General features: G+C 42.6%; 1 protein-coding gene across 1 annotated transcript in view; it reads left to right on the top strand.

Annotated features, from left to right (window-relative positions):
* Window positions 1-23,113, top strand: part of STK40 (serine/threonine kinase 40) — a 55,709-nt gene that overhangs the window by 14,120 nt on the left and 18,476 nt on the right. Inside the window, exons 2-6 of the mRNA XM_066574948.1 lie at window positions 7,527-7,645; window positions 9,304-9,389; window positions 10,630-10,773; window positions 12,324-12,551; window positions 12,750-12,802. Coding sequence (XP_066431045.1) covers window positions 7,534-7,645; window positions 9,304-9,389; window positions 10,630-10,773; window positions 12,324-12,551; window positions 12,750-12,802 — 623 coding nt within the window. The 5' untranslated portion in view covers window positions 7,527-7,533. The remainder of the gene's footprint in view (window positions 1-7,526; window positions 7,646-9,303; window positions 9,390-10,629; window positions 10,774-12,323; window positions 12,552-12,749; window positions 12,803-23,113) is intronic.

Raw genomic sequence — 23,113 nt, 5'->3', positions numbered from 1 at the left:
CTTGCATAACGCCATGCAATATGTTTTCCTGTCCCATTGACAACAGAATTAGAAAACGTGGCGCAATTTTATTTTTTCCCTCCACATCATGGTGCAGGAAAACACATGTATATGGCACCATTCCAAACAATGGAGTTCATATTTGTGTTTTTCATAACGCACAAATCTCGTGTTATATATATATATATATATATATATATATATATATATATATATATATATATATATATATATATATATATATATATATATATATATATATATATATATATAATATTTTTTTTTTTTTTTTTCACGGCTGTGTGAAATCTGCCTTAGGGCTCTTTCATACTAGTGATAAAATTGTGCGAGATTTGCTTTGTGCACAAATATGAAACCCATTCTTGAATGGGTTCATTCACGTTTGTGCTGTCTTCCTACATTGCACCGCATTGCGATGCAGAAAACGAATCGCAGCATGTTCTTTCTTTTGGCGATATCGACCATTATTTTCAATAGGGTTGGCATCAGTAGAACCGGCCCCATTGAAACCAATGGGAGAGAGCATCACGATCCCCTGCTGCTGTGACAGCTGCAGCAGGGGATTCCTTCAACGATCTTCTTCCATTGATTTCAATAGGATGGATGCTGCTGCCTGTCCCATTGAAAACAATGGTGGAACATAGGGATCTCGTGCGCGGCTCTGTCACAGCCACGGCGGCGATGAAGGGAACCCACACAGTGATGCGAGGCTGTCTTCAAATGAAAACTTCTCACATCCAGGAGTTTCCACGTGTTTTCAATAGGGACGGTGATAGCAGTGCCAGGCCATTTGAAATCAATGGGAGAAGATCGCTATCTCCTGCCACGGCTGTGACAGCTGCAGCAGGGTTTCCTTCAGCCCTGCAAACGATGCTGTTTCCTAGTGAATCACGGCCCGATATCTGTAACACAGTAAATTGTTCTCCATTAGTTCCAGCAGTCACATCTGTGGGAGTCTCTATTTGTCTCCCTCCTTCTGCCTCCTCTGCATAGACTTCTATGGGGAGCATGAGTCATCACCTTGCTCTGCTTCCCTTTATCAATCTTCTCTCATACTTGAGATGGACCTTACTGGATAACAGCAGCGAACAGCAAATTAGAAGGGGAGACCCCTGGTACTTGACTCTATTTAGAAGGCCATTTCAGCATGTATTCAGTCTTGCTAATTCTCACATTGGCTATCGTAATAACAGATTGTGTGAAAAGTTACTGTCTATTTAAAGTAGTTAGTTAAAAAAAGTAACTTATAAGTAACAATATAACTTTTTAAAAAGTTCTCCATTTTTGAGTGCCACATTATTAGTCATCGTGAAGCTATGCAGCCAGTTTATCAGTATGTAGTTTTCTCATGGGAATCAATTACGCATTTGTTCTGTAGGTGCTGACTTGACTTGGTGGGTTAGTGTGTGGTGACAGTCCGACTTCCTATGTTTACTCATCTGCACTATAAATATAGTGATTTTTGGTTTCGATCTTACAGCGGAGTATGTGGGTGGCGTCGGCCTGCCTCCTATGAGCCGCTCTAACTGGAATAGAGAAGTTTTAGTGAAGTTCAGTTTTATAATGAAAACTAGGATCTTCGATGGACAACTCTTGGTATAACTTGTATCCAAATGAGAGTTTAGTGCTGATATTGTGGAAGAACACCTGAACTGTGGACATGGAGCTTTTTGGCTGTTACCATGAGCATACAGTACAATTTTAGTAATCCAGTATGCAATAACTGAAGAGTTCAGATAGTTTGTCAGTAAACTACTTGAGATTTCAGAAAGTTGCGTTGGGAATGTAAAGTCCAAACATACCTATTAAGAACTGTCTCCTGTGATTGTTCCCAGCAAGGGAAACCATGTAATCTTGTAGATATACCTTTTAACCCATTCTCGCTGCAGGGCGTAAGTTTACGTCCTGGCAGCAGGGTACTTCCCGCAACAGGACGTAAACTTACGTCCTGGAGATAGCGCGGGATCATATGTGATCCCGCAGCGGGAGCCGGCTGTCAGTCACAGCCGGCGTCCCGCTGCAACACCGGGGGGGGGGGGGGCATCGGAGATGCGCCCCCGCTGTTAACCCCTTCACTGCCGCGATCTAAGTAGATCGCGGCAGGGAAAGAGTTCACAGAGGGAGCGGACTCTTAAAAAAAAACAACATTTTTTTAATGCTTTTTCTCAGATTAGCATAAAAAAAAAATAAAACCCCACATACTTGGTATTGTCGCGTCCATAACGACGCGTACAATAAGATGCACATGCTTTTGACTGTGCACGGAAAAAAACTAAAAAAAAAAAAATGAGGCAAAATGCTAATTTTTAGCATTTTGCTTCACTAAAAACGCAATAAAAGTAATCAAAAAAGCCGTATGTACCCCGAAATGGTACCAGTAAAAACTACAGCTCGTCTCACAAAAAATAAGCGCTCATAGAGCTCCGTACATCAAAAAATAAGTTACAGGACTTTGAATGCAGCGATTTAGAAAAAAAAAAAAGATTTTCAAAAAAAGGGTTTTTATTGCAGAAAAGTGGAAAAAAATAAAAAAAAAATGTAAGAATTTTGGTATCGTTGTAACCGTACCGGTCTGCAGAAAAAATGGAATGTCTCATTTATGCTGCATGATTAACGCTGTAAAAAAAAATTAAAAAAATCCATGGCAGAATTGATGCGTTTTCTCTCCCTGCTATCATAAAAAAATAAGTTTTACAATATAGTTAATGTACCCAAAAATGACGCCGATTAAAAACTACAGTTCGCCACGCAAAAACAAGCCCTTATACGGCCGCGTCGACGGAAAAAAAAGGAATGGCTTTTGATAAACGGAGAAGAAAATCTGCCAAAAATTGTTGCGTCCTTAAGCCCAAAATAGGCCATGTCATGAAGGGGTTAATGGCTAACAAATACATGTTATAGTGAGCTTTCCAACCTTTCATGGGATAAGCGCAGCTTCAGAACCTGCAGCACTTAACTGCGGGTTTTGGAGCAGCTTCGACACATGCTTTTCCGTTGCGGCCGGTTCTCCCATAGAGAGGAGTGAGGCTTCAACGGAAATAAAAAAAAAATAAAAAATGACATGCTGTGACCCGGGAGTCCGTGACGGCTTGCCCACCCTGTGTGGTCTAGATTTTTGACAAATATTGTCCACATGGCTAGCTAATGCTGGGGTTAACGGCCGCAGGCGAAATTCCGCAGCAAATCCACCCTGTGTGAACCCAGCCTCAGGGTTCTTCTTTTTTTGTTCTTGATTTGCCTAATGAACGGTCTTTTGAGATAGAGAGATATTATATATATATATATATAAATTACACACAACTTCACTTCCAGCCTCCCCACAGAACCGCTGTGATCGGCCAAGCATGTAGATTTATTGCATTAGGAGTTTAGCTATAAGCTGTACCAGACACCTGACTGTTCTGGCCTCCTAGGGGAGGAAGGTTTGGGCATGATGAAATCTAAAATGTCTGATTCTTCTCTCTCCTCATGTTTTGGATTAGTTGGGTTGCCCCTATGTTTGTAAGATTCAAATGCCTGCTTTTCGAAGAACAACGGATTGGACTGCTTCCATTCACTTCAGTGGAAGCCATCTGGGGCTTTAATGTTTGCCTCCCTGTTCCCCACAAGCAGAAAATTGCAATCTATTTCCCCTTGTGTAGAGGAAATCACATTTTGTCATAGCATGCTATGGGTGGTATTTGCTGCGGAATCCAGAGGCGGACAGCCGCTCTGGATTCCGCAATGCAAATCTACCCATTTTGCAGGTGGCCTATATAGTGTCTTTAGACACTGTATACAATGTAACTACTCGTACATCTTTAATATTTTAATACAATTGCACAATTGTTTATACTAACTGCAAAAAAAGCAAGGTTCTTTGCACTTTTTTGATCAAAGTATGTGGGCCCATGTGCCACATCCAGGAGAATCTTATAGAACAGGTACGTAGCACTAAAAGGCACTTCTCTTTGCGATGGCAACTTATTCTGGAGTCTCCAGGCTCTGAGATAGTGTTATATCCTATATTGATAGCTGACCAGTTTGTTTTGGATGCCCTTGACCCGTTGAAGCTGAGGAAAGCCAGTCTATGCTCTTCATGGATTTAACTTTAAACTTTATGTAAAATACTTGTCTAATAATTCCATACAAGATAGTTCTGCCCAGTGACTGATAAGCCAAATGGGGGAGATTCAAGTCCAATTTGTGGTGAAAGGAGAACACTGATGTAGCGGGCACCTTTATTGGTTTGGGGGTTCATAGCTTATGATAAGAGGGGACTGAGCATTTTACCCTTGAATGTACATGTAACTTCTAAGAAAATGGAAGAGACTTATAAAAGAAGTGCGAAGAAGTCTTGAGACTGTAACCCGTGTGTGAGAATGATAACACTTCCAATAGCCTACTACAAATGTTTGCATCCTCCGGATTACAGTATTCTAGGCAGATCTAGGCATTCTGCCTCAACCCTGCCTGGAATTCGGCTTGCATGGAAGAAGTGTTCCCACGCACCTCTCTGAAAAAATGTAAAAAGGAGCTTTGTTCTACAATTAATGCTCCTACAAACACAGACTGGCTTGGCTTTCCACACACATTTGTTCATTCATTAGGAAGGCAGTGAGTACGCTGGTTGGTGCATCGTTAACATCTTCACTGCTGTAGTAGTAATGCAGATTCTAAGATTGGAAACGAGACCGTAGAATAGTATACAAACTGGCTGCATATTGTGTAGACGGGGTTAGGTTCCTCACTATGTACATAGAATTGCACAGTCTCCACGCCGATTCCTTTATAATTGACTTCTCTGTTATTTCAAGTCTTCAGCAGTAGGCAAGTTGTGCCTGAGACGGGACAAGGACACTCGTCTGTGCGCTGATATCCAAGGATACTGCATGTTCTTTTCTTGTCCGTGAAATCCCACCCCACACGGAAAAACGCTTCTTATGACTAGCCTCATGTAATGGGGCTGTGTGCTGTCCATAGAATTCAGACCGCATACTGCCTTGTGAATTGGCCTTTTGGGTCTTCAGATATTGTCTTTAGAGACTGTAGAGATGTCACCTGTTGATGGCACATGGCAGCGTAGATCAGTATGGGAGAAATGGTGGGCAGCTGAAGGACCTGTCAAATGTACAAAAGTTCCAACAACCCCCTTAATTTTACCAACATTGTCGCAGGCTGTTCCTTTCAATATTGGAGTGCACTGTATGCATTGCAGATGCTGCCTTGCACCAAACCTCCTGTGTTGCTCCACGCTCATCCAGAATGTAGTGGAGTGCAGCGAAGTTCGACACTTTCCAAGTTAGAGCGGAATTTCATTGCATATTATGCTTGCGATCTATGTACGGTGAATGGAGTCAGTGAAAGTATATTGATGTTCATTGATCCATTCACACTTGTGTATAATATACTCCTAAAGAACGCTGCATGTAGGCGCGTAATAAACTACATAATACACAATTACATGGCATATGTGCTGCATTTATTATACACAACGTTGCCAGGTGAAAGCGGGAAGTTAAAATCAAGACTGTGCATGACAGCGTGCGTGAGATGCAGTGATAAATTGCTGCCATACGCAGCAGGGCGCCAGCTCGCACAGCGTTTTGCCACACACTTGTGTGAGCCCGTTTACTTTCGCTCGGCAGGGTTTATGCTTTGTGCTGCTTATGTCTTCCCTTTTTTTGCCTTTTGAAATGCAGTGAAACATGTTGCTGATTTACTTTATTGGCTGCATAGTTTTTACAGGAAAAACTTGTTACGTTATTCACCTCTGAAAATATGCAGCCCTTACCCACGTCACACAAACGGTTAAATGCATGGGTTTTGGTTTTGATTCTTCCTCCTTCAAATTCATTTTTACCCTCCATTTTGGAAGCACAGAAAAGTGGACACCTTACAGCACAAGAATACAGCCGTAAAGGGGTTGTAGCAAGATTTCAACTTAACTCGTATCCACAGGAGATCCCATCAGTCTTCTACCTTAAGGCCCATTTACACGCAAAGGTGATCGCTCAAAACTCGTTTGAAAGATAGAGTGACAGTTTTAGCGATCGTTTTGCCTAAGCTGCTAATGGGCACTAATGCCTACTAGCAGCTTAGTCCCTTCATTTGCATGTAAACAAGCCTCTGGAGCTGTATGCAGAGAACAGCAGGTGGTCTGTTCTCTGCATACATTTCCTTTGTTTTGCCACGGGGCTGCAAGCTGATTACAAAGTAATTGGCGCTCCTGTGGAGAGCACGGCGTGCGGTCCCTGCTATCAGCTCTCTGGCCAAACAATGGATTTTATGCTCTCCTAAAAACCATCGCTCGGTCGAAAAGTAAACTATGGTAGCATGTACTTGCAACAATTATTGTTCAAAACAACATCGTTTGAGCCATAATTTTTGCGTGTAAATAGACCTTTATGGATAGGTGATATCTTGGTACAAACCCTTTAAATTGGAACCTTAGCCTATAAATTCTGCCCCTGAAGCAGAACCACAACTGTCTGTGGAGCTGTTTCACTTCTATTTTTTTTTAAACTTTACTGCTGTCTAAAATCTGTAAGGCCGGTGCTTTCAATTGCGGAAGCTGTGATAGTCACCCGTGCAGACGATCCACGGTATTCCACACCTTTTATATATAAAAAAAAAAAAAAAAAAAATGAAACATTCACATGTCCGCTCAGACGAGCAGATAACGATTGCGATTTCTGCAAGTAGATTTAAAATAGCAGCATGTTCTATTTTTGTTCTGTTATTGAAGTCAATTGGAAGTCATCCAACCCGCAATCCATCCGCAGTTGATACTGCGGGTACCTGCAGTGAAAAACATATATTGCGTCCGCAGTCATCCGCAATACGGAAAAGGTACGCAGGTCCCCAGCCGTAATCAGAGCCGCATTGTGCTGCTGGTCCTTCATGCGGAATCCGTCTTGCCCGTGTGCAGGCGGCCTAGTCAGGGTGTTATGTTAGAGAATGACATTATACAACGCAGGCTAATGGACAGTAACGGTGTTCTGGACACATGGCACACGCTGGCAGGGCATTGTCACTAGTGGTGTAATTGTGACTAGAATTACAGGATGGTGCCCTTGGGGACGTGTGAGGATGTGACTGCTGCGCTCCTACTGATGCAACATGTGGCTGCTGGCATCTGGATGTCCTCTGTGGGACGTTATGTAATAATGTCATCATAGTAACTATAGGGACCAGCGTTCTTGCATGGTCTGTGGTGACATACGGCATTCCTCCTGGTGATGGAGTAATGGAACTAGTATAGACACGTGGTTTGGGGTTTCATGGTAGCAGGTGGGCTGCAGTTTGTAGACCTCGTTAGTTACCCCATAACAGTAATTAAGCCTGGTCATCTGTTGGATGTGGATGACCTGCTCATTTCCCTGTGAAGGCAGATGGAGCAATGTCTGCTCAGGACTGTAAAATCAGTAGGAGGAGAGAGGAGAAGCGGCAGGAAAAGGCATGCAGATGAGTAAGAGCAGCAGCTGATCACCTCCTGTAACCGTTCTTCATGCTTTCCTGTCTAGATAGAGGATGAAGAGAAGAGCATCTGAAAGGGATTCTGGGGAGACATCTGCCAGGTCCAAGGCGCTCTGCAGCAGTATCTCTGGAAGTAATGCCAAGAGGGCTGGCCCGTTCATCCTGGGTGAGTGCGAGGAACGTTGTTGTAAAAGCCAAGGTTTATTCAGACCTGTACAGCAGGACTAGCCATAGTGATGGGCGCTCGGGTACTCCAATGACTACGACTGGATTTGGATCAATAGCGGGGCTCTAGGCTAAAGAAATTTACCTGGATGCTAAACTGAAAAACCCAAAAATATTTAGTCACCAGATTTTAATACATGCACAATAAATGTTACAGTAAATAGGATTTAATTATATAGAGAGACGTACCCTCCCCCTCCATCTGATTCCCACTTTTATGTTTCTAAGGGCTCTTACCCACTGGCGATTCGTTATCCTTGCGATGCAAGTGAAAAAGCATGATAATGAAACCAATGATTTTCAATGGTTTCCTTCTCATTAGCGATGTTTTCTCTCTAACCTCGCATTGCAAAGAAGAATGTGCGATATCGCCCATTATTTTCAATGGGGCAGCAGCAGCACCAGCCCTATTGAAATCAATAGGAGAAAATTGCACTGCAGGCTAAAAATCTCCCCAAGATATATTTGACATATCTCCCTATATTTGGAGAGGGGGCAGGGCTAGAGGGGTTATTATAGTAATAATTGTGAAGGCGTGGTTAGTGGGTGGAACCCGCTAGCCTCGCCCCCTTGGCTAGAGAGGGATCACTATGATAACCTCTCTAGCCCCCTCCCCGTCCCTCTCCCCACTCCACTCTTGGGGAAAACCACTAGCCCCGTCCCTGATTTCTCCAAATATGGGGAGATGTGTCCTTATGTGATCCCCCTGTAGCTCCGCGCCCCCCACCCCCTTCCACCTCTCCTCTCTCGGGGGGATTCCTAGGCTACTTTGCGATCTTCTCCTATTGATTTCAATGGGGCCAGTGCTGCTGCTGCCGGCCCCATTGAAAATAATGGGCGATATTGCACATTCTTTGCGATGCAAGGTTACAGTGAAAACATTGCTAATGAGAATGAAACCATTGAAAATCATGCATTTTCACTCCCTCTTGCTTCGCAGGGAAGTCATATCGCCAGTGGGTGTGAGCCCTAAGGGTACATTCACAAGTTGTGGAATTTTGTACATTTTCCACAGCGGAAAACCTGCACCAAAATTCAAGTCCAAATCCACTCCAAAATCTGCTTCATCTGAATGTACCCTTACTGCTAATATTAGTTATAATAGCTGCGTTGTAATACCGCCCTGCTTCATGCAAGAATATAACTCATATATTCCCAACCCGGTTTACAAGAATATAATTTATAATACAGCCATGTTATGTATAATAATTTGGAGACAAAGGCTTCCCCCACTTAAGATGCATCCAGTCACAGGCAGAGACGTCTCCGCTCTCCCTCCAGCTCACTGGAGCCATAAGTTGCTGTTTTTCCCTAGACCCCTAGTGCTGATGTGAACAAGCCCCAAGCAGGTCGTCAACTTGCTTGAGAAGCTTTGTGTTTTAATACTTTGCACTGGGCTAAGACTACAAAAAGGTCTGTCTTCTGGGGTTCTGTGCACTCTACTAGAGGTTGACGTCCTCTACAGAGCTAGCCCCCTCAGAGGATAACCTACAAAAAGTGTAGAAAAACTGAACATCCATCATAGAAATCCTCTCGAGATCAAGGCTGCTCTTGTGGGAGAGTTCAGTGTAGTTCATGTGTTTACTTTTTCTTTTTAAGGTCCACGATTAGGCAACTCTCCTGTGCCCAGCATTGTGCAGTGCTTGGCACGGAAGGATGGCACAGATGACTTCTATCAGCTTAAGGTAAGTGCATATTCCTCTTCTGTTGGTGTTACCTATCAGTGTAATCCTGCCTGTGATGTTGGTGAGATGACTGCTGCCAAGTTTTCTCTAAAGATCAGGAAGTGACAGACTATTGTTGGGCTGTGTGGTCAGTGCGACAAATGCAGCATTTGAGGATTATTAGTTCTTAAATACAGATTGAGACCGAAATTTTAAGAAAAATCACCAAAAATTCTTAAATATGTTTACCACAAAAATGTGTTTTTTTTTTTGTTTTTTTTTATGTGTCTTTTTCTAATAACATATTCCCTTTTAATAGTATATTGAAGAGTAGTAGGAGGATACTGTAGTATTGGTGGGACACGCTCATAGAGCATGTGAATTCCATGCAAATTATGTTTTAACCCTCCCCTCCAATAGATGCATTAAAGTCGGGAAAACCGAAGTCCCTTTTTTGTGTTAGATCCCCTTTTTAACTGTTTTTACAGGAAAATATGTCGCTCACTTTTATTCCTATGAGCTAAGCTTACGGGCTGGAAGTAGGTGACCCTCGGAGTCCAGGGATGTAAGTGTTATACTTGCCTTTCCTGTCATTGTCTCCCCCACACCCTACACTGATGTCGGGGCTGAAAGTTAGGAGGTAGGCCTAGCACTTGCGTTCCCGGACTCCACAGGTCACCTACTTCAGTCAATTAGCTTAGCCTATAGTGCTAAAAGTATGACACTGAAAGGAAATCTGTCACCTAGACAGCCTTGACTGTGTTATCTGAGAGGCTAAACGATCACTACTATCATATAAGCCCAAGTTGTTTGAAATGTCAATGTATTACATCCAACAAGTACAGTGTTTCTGGCTCTGCCACAGGCTAGATGGACATTGTCTTCATTTGGCCTTACATATATGTTACATGCTGTATACTAATTGACATGGTATAGTGCCTATTTCTTGAGACTATTGAGTTTGTGTAATTTGTCAGTGTCTTCGCAGCTAAAGTCTGAAGTGTAGCTTAGCTGTTTGGAGTAACCTTGTGATTATCTGACTTCACCATCCCTGAATGGTGAAAAAGCTGCTAACTAACTTTTTCTTTTTCATTACTAAAACATGAAACTCTTCCCCAAAGCAAAGAATAGTGAGGACCTTCATAAGCCTACCAGGTTTTCAAGAATAACCCTTGAATTGTGCAGATCTCAGCACAGTTAGCTTATCCCTTCTGTAAATTGTCACCTGACTTCATTTCCTCCTCTTCCTTGATCCTTTTAGATACTAAGTTTGGAAGACCGGCCAGACAAATCGGGAGAGACTCAGGAGGAGAGACAAGGCAAAATGTTGCTACATACGGAATATTCCCTCTTATCTCTACTACACAATCAGGATGGAGTGGTCCATCATCATGGTCTTTTTCAGGTATTGTGAATCTCACAGTATCTTATGTGCCCTTTATGACTGTTCTCTTTTTTAAATTGAAGTGGCCTGATGATCAATTGACTTGTGTGTCCACCATCAGAAATCCTGAGACTCCACAGCTGCATTGGTCTTGACAAGACAACTGGTTTTTAATATGTCTCTTCGATTATACTCCTCCACCTGATCTGATATTGGGTGCGGAGAGACTCCACTGCTTCGTAAATTGTTCAGTTGCAGAGTCAACAGTACCTCGCCCAGCAAGCTTTGTGCTCAGGTTCTGTTGTAATTAATAGGACCCATGCATAATACTCATTGGGCATCGTATGGCTGCCTCTGCAACTATACCAGCCAGAATGTAGTGGCACCTCTCCATTCCTGGTGTCATATTGTAACATTAGATGGATGCTTTTTAAAATTCATTTAGACATGAGCTTTCATACGAGTGTAAAGAAGATGGGATTTTTTATGCATTAGAGAAGCTGCAGTTAAAGGGGTTTTGTCAAAAAGAAAAGAAAAAAATTTAAATTTGCCCTTTTAAAATACAGACACCGCTAAATATCAAGGCTAAGGTAGATTTCTGGATTTTTTTATTTTGCCTCTTGCAAAACCCTTGCTGCTTGGAGCTGAGCTTCCACTGCAAACATCAGAATGGAATGACAGTACATGTCTGAAGAGCTCTGTGCTTCATGATTAGCAGAAGGGGGTGACACTGCAGGATAAACCTACTACTGCCGATGAAACTTGTCCACTTGTTAATAATTTTTTATGGAGAGGATTGTTTTTTTTTTTAAATAAAAAGAAAAGCAAAAACAAAAAAAATTCTTAAAACAAAGGACGCTAAAATTGTAAGCATGTTGAGCGGTATCACTTTTTAGGAGGTTTAATGACCAGTCAGATACAAGTTGGAATTGCCTTTCCTCTGGGTTGACATTTATAATCTTCCAGTTATATCTGGTGGTTGTGTGTATCTTACTGATGCCCTAAATGTGTTGGTGTTCATGTGAGCTCTGGTTGAATTGTCTGTCTTTTCAGGGAGCACAATCTGTATGGACTGATTCCATCCTCTTACACTCCTTAGGCCCAATGTCTGCGGGCAGAATTCAATTGTATAATCCTCACGGGGCACAATCACGCAGTTCAAGCCGCCCATAGAGAAACATGGGCATTTGCAGCTGAATTAAAGCATGCAGATTTGTTTTGCGGACCTTTTTTATTTGCAAAACAAATCGCAGCATGCTCCATTTCAGGGCGGTTCCCACACGGAAGGCTTCCATCCGTTCAACCCGCAGCCTGTCTGCAATTGAATTGCAGACGGGCCAAGGATTCCACGCAAAGGCAGGAGTGTTTAAAAAAAACAAAAAAAACCCCGGACGAGTAAGCAGTGTCCTTGTCCCGCGGGCAGCATCAGATTCTGCTGCGGCCTTCCACATGCAGAATCCGATCCGCCCGTGAACATGAGGCCTTAGTAGTGCTGGAACTGTTCTGTCTTGGATTTGAATCCTCACAAGTTGTTACAATGTTTCCCTTTTTCTGACCTCTTATCTCCTTAGGATCGAACATGTGAAATTGCTGAAGACATGGATGCCAATAAGTTAGTAAGGAAAATGCGGAAGCGCATATGCCTTGTCCTGGATTGCCTCTGCGCCCATGACTTTAGTGACAAGACTGCAGACTTAATTAATCTACAGCATTACGTTATAAAGGAGAAGAGGCTAGGGGAGAGAGAAACGGTGGTCATATTCTACGATGTTGTCCGAGTAGTGGAAGCTTTACACAAGGTACTAAATAAATGCTGGTCTCAGTTAAAACATGTAAAGAAATGTCTCCATTTGATCCTGTTCTGACATTAAAGTTCCTGTATATAGTATAATATCCACATCTTTATCAGCTGTTACTTGAGCAGCTGTGTTGTGTACAGCTAGCAACTTGATATTTTATGGACTGCAGTAAAAAAATGCTTTTTTTAATTTCTGCAGAAGAACATCGTGCACAGAGACTTAAAGCTGGGTAACATGGTGCTGAACAAAAGGTAAGGTTCCGTGTGCCCAGTATGTTGCATGGGCAACAGGGTCCCCTTTATTGTTCTTTTTTTTTTTTTGGCTTGGATTTATTCTGTATTTTAGCAGTGTGAGTGATATGTGCAAGTGGACTGTTGTTGGGTTTTTATAGAGCAACCCTATTGTATGATATCCGCTATATTGGGCTCAAAACCCCATAGGTACTTTTTGCTTATCTGAGTTCAATATATTGCCCTTTGGACTATTCATAGATTTCCATTATAGAAAGTGCATTAAAGATAGTAACTGTTTTTAAAGCAAAAAGATAGTACTTGCACATATTGACGACCTTTTTTATATTGAAGATTTCCTATAAGGCTAATTTGATACAGTGGGATTAACTCAAATCTGGATTTTAGAATGCTTTTGTAGGTGACATCTGCTGGATATGAATTTTTAGAACCCCCAAATTCTGATTGGGGCATTGGTATGCCATGGTCACAATTGTCGAGCGTATTTGAAGGGTTAAGAGCTGTGAAAGACTGGCGACATCTGCATTGTATGGAGCAGTACCGACCCCTGATCCCGCTCCATACAAACCCTGAATATGTGTGACATAATTATGTCATGAAGCGTTAAGGGGTTAAAGAGATCCAATTGCAACCCTCTCAGTGACACAATTGTGGGGTGTTAATGGGTTGCTTCAAAACATCCACATAGGGTACATGACATCTGAACTCCTGGCATCATGGTTAGAGATGAGCGAGTATACTCACTAAGGCACATTACTCAATCGAGTAGTGCCTTAGCCGAGTATCTCCCCGCTCGTCTCTAAAGATTCGGGGGCCGGCGCGGGTGACAGGTGAGTTGCGGGCGGGAGAGAGGGAGATCTCCCCTCCGTTCCTCCCCGCTCTCCCCCGCCGGCCTCCGAATCTTTAGAGACGAGCGGGGAGATACTCTGCTAAGGCACTACTCGCTCGAGTAATGTGCCTTAGCGAGTATATTAGCTCATCTCTAATCATGGTGCCTAGGATGTGATTGCTGATGCCAGGAGTTTAGATATCATGTACCCTTTCTCAAAAGACTTGGTTAAAAAATGGTCCCCTTTTACCAGTTTGGGAACCCCCAGTATCCTGTTTGTCAAACCACACACCCTGCCTATGGCTTATGCCTCATCCGATATGGACACACGGGACAAAAAATTTGAATCCCTAGCCAAAGTTTCCCTTTGAGGCAGTGAGTTCAGCACTTGGACCTGTGTTTGCCTCTACCTTGGCCAGTAGGGCCACTACTTAATGGGGTAAGCAGCTATCTTGCGGCATTCTTTCTGTCTCCTCTAGAAGACTTGGCAGACATTGTGCAGCAGATAGACTAGGCAGAACCCTTTTTTTTTATCCTTGATGCTTCCCTAGATACAGCCAGATTGGCTCACACGACAGCATCTTTGGTTCTGGGCTGCAGACGCATCTTCTAAGTAGTCATTAACACTCCTTTCTTGTGTTGGCCTCTTTGGCATCAGACTGGATAAGATTATTTCTGAAGCCACGGGGGAGCGTTCTCATTTACCACGAAACAAATCCAGTCGTGCTAAATCTACGCAAAAGAAAAGGCCTGCGTTTCATTCCTTTCACTGCTCTAGCCCCAGGACCTTGGCTAACAAGAAATCTTTACTGGACCTAAACTGAAAGCCCTCTCTTAAATCACACCCTTCCTGACATCCCTGGCCTCACTCTTCCAAGTCTGAATCCACCAAATCCTCAGCATGAAGAGCGCCCCCCTCCACCCAATCTTTCCGGGATGGGAGGGCGTCTTGCCGTGTTCCAGGAGACCTATCTTGCGATTTTCCCCCTGATTTGGGAGTTCATCTCAACGGGCTACACCATAGAATTTCCTGCTCTTCAGATCCAAAATTCCAGGGTTTCCTTCAAAAGCCAATGTTTTGACACCGACTATACAGGTACTATCCTCTGTGGGTGTAATAGTCCCTGCTCCTCCCTTGGAATGCTTAAAATGGTTCTAGTTTAAAGCTCTCCTGATGGCTGTAGCAAGGCAGCTGTCAAATATATGCTTGCTTGTCTTTGTAAGGTACAAGGAGCTCATCATATGGGTAATACAGCGCTACTACAGCATTCCATGGACGTTTTATTGGGCTTTTGTAACTTACTATATTATGGAGCATGCCACATTTTTTTCCTTTTCGCCTCCTTCCTGGCTTCTGAAAGACATCTAACACGTGCTGTGGTTTTCTGTTTGCATGGATTGCTTCACCATTTGGCTTTCTATAGGACAAACCTTACTTTGCACCCACAGACTTAGTATTCCTCTGCTGTGTAGACATTACTACTTTGTGTATTTGCCCTTTTATATTGCATATATTTTCCTTGCTTTCTTAAATACCCGGGTGTATTATATCCTTCACAACACGTGTAGTGGACAGCTGAAAAGCATTGAAAAAGAACGTGTTTGTGGCACTTAGCAGTGTTCCCCTGTAGATTAGCGTGGGCTTGTGTATAAAACTATTGGCTTAATGAGGATGATTCATCTCCCAGAGTACAACGTGTTCCGTCTCAGGTAATGGAGATTCCTGTGTGACTATAATACTCAGTCTAGTACATCACCCACATACATGTACACAGAAGGCTTTATTAAAAGTACATTTAGCAGAATCTTGTTCATTAACCGCTTAGTGACCAAGCTTTTGTTTCCCCCCCCCCCCCCCCCCCCTCCTTTAAAAAAATTGCAACTTTTATTTATCCATCAGTCTAGCTGTATCAGGGCTTGTTTTTAGCGGGACGAGTTGTAGTTTTTAATGGTACTATTTTATGTACCATATAATGTACTGAAAAACTTCAAGTGGAGAAAAATGGGGAGAAAAATTAAATTCTGCTTTCTTTAGTTGTCTTGTTGCTACGGCGCACAAACTGCAACAAAAATGACATCACTTTATTCTATGGGTCAGTACGATTACTACAATACCAAACTCATAACTTTTCTTTGGCTTGCTTTTTTGCTGCACTACTTGTATTTTTTCAAAGATATTTAATTTATTTATTTGCTGCTATCTTCTGCGCACAATAGCTTTTTATTTTTCCGTTGACCTAGTTGTGCGAGGGCTCATTTTTTGTGGGAAATCCTATAGTTTGCGTTGGTACCATTTTGGAATACATACGACTTTTTGAACGCTGTGTATTGCATTCTTTTCTTGGAGACAAGGTGACAAAATTCAGTTGTGGTTTTTTTGCTGATAATCATGCGGCGGTAAATAATGCGTTACTTTGATAGATCGGACTTTTACGGACGCAGCGATATCAAATATGTAATTTTGTTTTATTTAAGTTCTTTTCACAATGTGGCAAAAGGTGTTTTTTTGTTTGTTTTTTGTTTTTTTTTAAATAGTAAAGCTTTTATTGATCTAATTTTTATTTATTTATTTTTTTAAGCCCCCAAAGGGGACAACAACTTGCAATGCTTTGATCGCTCCTGCAGTATAATGTAAAGCAAAAGCATTACATCATACTGTGATCGGGCAGGCATTCTATTAAGGCCTCATGTCCACGGGGAAAATCGGGCCCGCTACGGATTCTACATGTAGAATCTGCAGCGGGTCCCTCCTGCCCCGCGGACATGAGCGCTGAAAATACAAATAAATGAGAATAAACTCACCTCCCATCCGCTCCGTTTCTTCTCTTCGCGGCGGCGTCATCTCTCGTCGCGGCCGGAACTTCATTCTTCGGCTCGGCGGATGTGCATGATGACGTCGGTGACGTGCCCCGCGCATGCGCCGGGCCGAAGCAAAATGATCCGGCCGCGACAGAGAGGATGGCGCGGCGCCGAAGAGAAGAACCGGAGCGTGTAAGTAAAATATGATTTTTGTGTCCCGCGGATCCGGACGGCTTCCATAGGCTTCAATAGAAGCCCGCGGGAGCCGTCCCCGCGGGAGACCTGCATGAAAATGGAGCATGGTCCAGATTTTTTCATGCTCCATTTTTTTTTTTTTAAATCACTTTTATTGACGATCCGCAGGTATTTATCTACCCCGCGGGTGGTCAGTGCATCCCTATGGGGTGCGAATCCGCGCGCGGGAGAAGAGTTAAAATCCGCTGCGGATTTTAATTCTTATTTTCCCCGTGGACATGAGGCCTAAAGGGGTTGTCTCACGGCAGCAAGTGGGTCTATACACTTCTGTATGGCCATATTAATGCACTTTGTAATATACATCGTGCATTAAATATGAGCCATACAGAAGTTATTCACTTACCTGCTCCGTTGCTGGCGTCCCCGTCGCCATGGATCCGTCTAATTCTGATGTCTTCTTGCTTTTTTAGACGAGCTTGCGCTGTGCGGTCTTCTCCCCATCTGCTCGGTCCAGGCACGAGCGGCGTTCTGGCTCGCCCCCTTCTACGCGTCATCGCGTAGCTCCGCCCCGTCACGTGGGCCGATTCCAGCCAATCAGGAGGCTGGAATCGGCAATGGAACGCACAGAGCCCATGGTGCACCATGGGAGAAGGCCCGCGGTGCACTATGGGAGAAAACCGCAGTGCATCCCTGGGAAAGGACCGGCGGCCACCTTGGGAGAAGATTTTTTTAAAGTCTTTATTTCGTCGGATCGGTAAGTAGCAAGCGGCTTAAAAACCGCTTTACTTTGCTATTTTATGCCAGGGGGGTGACAGGGGGAATGGGGTAAGGTAAAATTTTGAGGTTTGCTGCGAGACAACCCCTTTAACCCCTTCCCGCTCCTGGACGTACCTGGTACGTCATGGCAGCCTGGTACTTCCCGCAACATGACGTACCTGGTACGTCCTGGAGATAGCACGGGATCACATAAGATCCCGCGCTATCCCGCAGCGGGAGCCGGCTGTCAGTCACAGCCGGCGTCCCGCTCCAACAGCGGGGGGACATCGGAGATGCACCTGCCGCTGTTAACCCCTTCCCTGCCGCGATCTAAGTAGATCGCGGCAGGGAAAGAGTTCACAGAGGGATCGCGATCCCTGTGTGTCTCCGGCCGGAACTCGCGATGTTATCGCGAGAGCCCGGCCTGTCACCATGGCAACAGGACGCCAGACACTGGCGTCCTGTATTGCCTGTGCCTATAATCGCTGTACAAGCGATAAGGCATGGCAGAGCAGTAGCTTTGCCATGCCTTATGACAGCGATCATAGGCACAGTGATGTAAGTCCCTCAGAGGGACTCAAATAGTATAAAAAAAAGAAAAGAAAAAAGTGTAAAAAAAAAATGTAAAAAACCCCTTTTTTATGCTTTTTCTAATATTAGCATAAAAAAAGGGAAAAAAAACTAAAACCCCACATATTGGGTATTGACGCGTCCGTAACGACGTGTACAAAAAGTTGAACATGCTTTTTATTTTGTACGACAAAAAGCGTAAAAAAAAACGCTAAAAAACAGAGGCAAAATGCTAATTTTTAGCATTTTGCCTCACCAAAAATGCAATAAAAGTGATTAAAAAAGCTGTACATTTCCCAAAATGGTAGCAATAAAAACTACAGCTCGTCTCGCAAAAATAAGCCCTTAAAGAGCTCCGTACATAGAAAAATAAAAAAGTTACATGACTTTGAATGCAGCTATAGAGAAAAAAAAAGATTTCCAAAAAAAGGGGGTTTTATTGCAAAAAAGTGTAAAAACCTAAAAAAAATATAACAATTTTGGTATCGTTGTTACCGTACCGATCCGCAGAAAACATTTAGTGTGTCATTTATGCTGCATGATTAACGCTGTAAAAAAAAAACAAAAAAAAAACCTATGGCAGAATTGATGCGTTTTCTCTCCCTGTTATCATTAAAAAAAATTTACGATATTGTCTATATACCCAAAAGTGGCACCGATAAAAACTACAGATCGCCACGCAAAAAACAAGCCCTTATACGGCCGCGTCCACGGAAAAATAAAAAAGTTATGGCTTTTGAAAAATGGAGATGGAAAAATACCAAAAAATCGCTTGGTCCTCAACGCCAAAATAGGCCATGTCATTAAGGGGTTAAGCAACCCCATGGGAATGACTTGATAGGCATTCTGCCATGATAGCCCTGGGGCCTTTCAGAAGGCCCCCGGCTGCCATGAGACCCACACGGCTTCCTGCGCTCTCATCGGAGGGGGGGAGGGCACGTCATAATTGACAACCGCATTTAAAGGGTTAATGGCTCCGATCAGCCACGCGGCTAATCGGAGCTGTTGATGGCAGGTGTCGGCTGTAAGAAACAGCCAGCCCCTGCATTGTATGGAGGGAGATCACCCTTCATGCACATCCTTACGCTACAGGATGTAAAAACGCGATAGGCTGGTCATGAAGGGGTTAAGAGTTCTGCCTTTTTGCTACAATGGAAAACAATAAATTATAATATTTTTTATTTATTTATTTTTTTATGGATCCTGAAACTTAATTTTAAATGATTTGCAGTCTCTGGAATGTAGTGTCGAGTATATTAATTGACATTCTTTGTAGATGGGGAGATAATATAAATATGGGGGGCATTATTATATATTGTATTTTTTTTCACTTTTTTGTGTGTGTAGTGCTGGCTGGAGAAGCAAGAGTAATTCAAGTAAAAGTATGTGTTGTGCAGGCAATGAGTACACCACCGGAATATTCAGCAATATGCTGGGGGGTTTGCAGTGGCTTAAATCTGCTGGCAGTTGTGCATCACACTCCGCATTTGGGCATCCTATGGCGTGTGCATGTAACATGCTGTGTCACTCACTCTTGCAGTTGGCATTGTTTTGACACAGGAGCTGCACCTCCCATTAAATATTAAGTGGCGCCTGCTTTATTTCATTCTTGCAGACATCAAGAGGTTCTGCAGCATCTTGCAGATTATTCTGATGTGTGACAGCATCTATATATGTCTGTGTGAAAGGGTTCTTATTGGACTAAATATTATTCTATGGATGTTTTGGTTAGGTTCTACTAGGCAAGAACCATTTGTACCTATTTGGGCACGGAGTTCTGTTTATTGAAGCTTACAAGATAAAATGTCATATAATACATATACTGACAGTACATTGTAAAATGCTCCATACAATATTGTTTTGTTTCCTTTTAAAGGGGCTATTTTTTCCCATGCATTAAGTAGCTATCTCCCAGTATATAGTAAGTGGGCTAGTGTTACCTGGGGTAGTCAATTCCTTTCTTTCCAAAACTTTCTCCTCAGATGGTCATGTTTTCTCGGTTCTGACCAGCACAGATCTGTGTATAAAGTCTCTAATCTGTTACGCAGTCTGTGTCATGCTGTTACATGAGGGGATTGATAGAATATCTGGCGCCCATAGCACGGAAACTGCCTCCTATCACAGTTATTGGTGATGATTGCACAGCTCCTGTCATACAGTTATAATAGAGGAGACCACAGCTCATCCTGACTGTAATACTTATAATGCGTAGCTTATTTAGGTGAATATAGCATACAGATGTAATGGCAGTGTTGCAAAGATTGATACAAGCTGTAGTTGGTCATGTGATGGTATGCTAATGCTCTTGGGTTTGCTGGAAATATAACTTCAATGTGGTTTCTGGTATGCATTAGACAGGGCTGCACTGCAGGGAATTTACTGTGATACCCGGAGATCTCAGGAGTGTGACAGTCAATCGATTTGAGGGGGGCAAGGATAAAAAAATTTTTTTTTTGTTTGATTGATTTTTTTTTTTTTGCTGGGTGGTTCTTGCGATATCACTAAGACTTTATTTTTTGTTTCCCTTTTTTTTTTGTAATGTACATGCAGATCGTTTACAGTGTGATTTAAAGGAATGTCGCCCCCTAGTGACGTGACTATTTTAGTAAATACTTGTATTTCTCATGAGATCATTTTTGTTCAACTCTTAGAATTATTATTCCTCTTAGAAATGCTTGAATTACCGGACAGCTGGGTGTTGCCATTCCCCTTGACCATGGCAGGTATAGCTGTTAGCAGTTGGGGTGAGTCCCTACCCAGTCATTATCCAATCAGGGCTGAGTCAGATTTTGTAGGGACCAACCAGTAACAGCCAGTTGTCAGTTCATAGAACTCTGCGTTGTGCCCATCCTCCTAGAAATTAATAGAAAGCTGAATCAGAATTGTCTTATGGGAGCTAAAAACTAATATTTTTGAGAAGATTCCATTTAACTGATGTGTGGTCGGCTTTATATATTACACCTTCTGCTAGTGAGTTGTGTTTTGGGATTACTCATTGCTTTGTCCAGGTAATGTGGAATTGTTAGACTTAATTCATGGTGATGGAAGTATGGCAGCAGCTTAATGTCGCCTATAATGGAAAAGTTCCATAAGGTCTAGTGGTCGCCTTTTTAATTTATTTTTCTTCCTTCAAAGGGACTAAAAGTTGTTGCTTGCAATGAGTTCCTTTTGGTTATTCTGTTTCCACTGGATAAGTGAGCAAAGTCAACTTAGTCCACTATAAAGGCCCTTTTACACGGAACAATTACACTGCAACAATTTTTTTAAAATGTTCATAACAGAGTAATTGACATGTTTCTATAAAATTAAAGCCTGCTGATCCCACCGGTAACATTGAATGCTAGCAGCGCGTCTCACTTACAAGTTATGAACCATTTCCTCCCTTTGTTTACAATGATAACACTTTGGACGTGCCGTAATATTAGTATTTAACTGTTTTTAGTGGAAAATGATGCCAGGATCTTGACTTCCTCCTGTAAGAAACATTACTTTCCTTCTGTAAGAATCAGCAAAAGTCGCCCATCATATTTGGATTGTACTTCCCTTTGTAACTGTCTTCAATGACTGAGATGTCCTGTGGGCATAATATGAAGATAGAACCCATTGATTTCAATGGGTTTGTTCACATGAGCGTATTTTTTTTTTTCACACAATGTACAATTGCATGACAAAATACACAGCATGACCGTGTTGGGGCGTATTACACACTGCATTAAGCCATTTCAATGAGCCTGTCTATGTTCTTTTTTTACATGTGTATTTGTGCACCTAAAACACGCCAGAGCAGGGGAAAAACGCAGGCGTGATTTTTTTTTTTTTTTTTTCCCCTTGGGTCGTGCAAATATACTTATGTCCATGGGAATGAGCCCCCAATAGTGACTCCTACAGTAGCCCCAGTAGTAATACTTACCCCACAGTGGCGCCAGTAGTAAGTGTCCTCCACAGTGGCCTCAGTAGTAACATTGGCCCCAGTACTAACAGTGTCCCCCACAATGGCCTCAGTAAGAAGTATTCCTATATTAGCCAGAGTAGTAATAGTGGCCACTATAGTAGTCCCGGGATGCTGCCCAGCCAGAGGCCAATAGCAACCCTCCCATTGGATTAGGAATAGGTAATCAGGCATCATGAAGCACAGGTATAATTGCAGAAGGTATATCTGGAAACAGAAGTTTATCTTTTTGTTTACTGGAGAAACCTTTGGTATTTGTCATGAAGAAATACCAGTCAGTATTGTGGTCTCTTAGTACTCGCCATACATTCGTAATGGTGAATGGCAGTCTACTCTTTCCGTTCAGCCCCTGTGTGCGATGAGGGTTACATGACACACAAGTGATGTGCGGTGCCACTTTTTATCTTGATCACCAAGCTTTATTCCCAAATACTTGTGATAGGCACTCTTTACCAAGGATGTTATTTTCCTCTGCTGTGTCTTTGTTGTGAACTGTCCACAGACATGGCAGAAATTGCCTGAGTTGTTCAGACATCCACGCTGCTCAGCCATATTGTTATCAGAGTTTGAAAAATAGTCCTAGTCCAACCAATGACCTGTAAAAACACAGTTCTTTAATTATAACTTACTGGTGGATGATCCGCAGTGTTTACGCCACGTGGCAACATACCCTATATGTTACATAAACCTACCCTTATAGTGTTCAGTCAGCGCGCGGTGTACAACAGTGATTGCGAGATAGTTGCACAATCACTTTTGTTTTTATTAAGCAAGGTTAATGGCGAGCCCACTGGATTAATTGTATGGGCAGATTCCCCAAAAATACAGCACAACAACAATTGGATTACATTGTTCCCCATAACTGGAAAACTCTTACGTGGCAGAAAAAAGATATCCCATTTGAATTCAGCGCTCTAAGATTACTATAAGCCGCCTATCTGCTCATCTGTTACAAAAAAGTGTTGCACAGTGTTATTGCGCAAAAATGAACAATAATCGTTCATTCTAACAACCACTATTTGTTCACTTTTCGTTCTTCCGTTTTATGCAGGACCTAAAATCATTGAACTTAAATCCCGATCGTTCAGTTGTTCACGGTCACTTATGCAATGGATGTGAACGACTGAACGGCTTCTTGTTTGAACAAGCCAGTGATATATCTAGCTTCCAAAGTGAATGCTGACGTCGTTCCCCTGTTTTAAACGGACCCTAA

Source organism: Eleutherodactylus coqui, chromosome 1 (genome assembly GCF_035609145.1).
Source record: "Eleutherodactylus coqui strain aEleCoq1 chromosome 1, aEleCoq1.hap1, whole genome shotgun sequence".
NCBI lineage: Eukaryota > Metazoa > Chordata > Amphibia > Anura > Eleutherodactylidae > Eleutherodactylus > Eleutherodactylus coqui.
The sequence above is the reverse complement of the archived record's forward strand: the minus strand, read 5'-3'. Positions and strand labels throughout refer to the sequence as shown.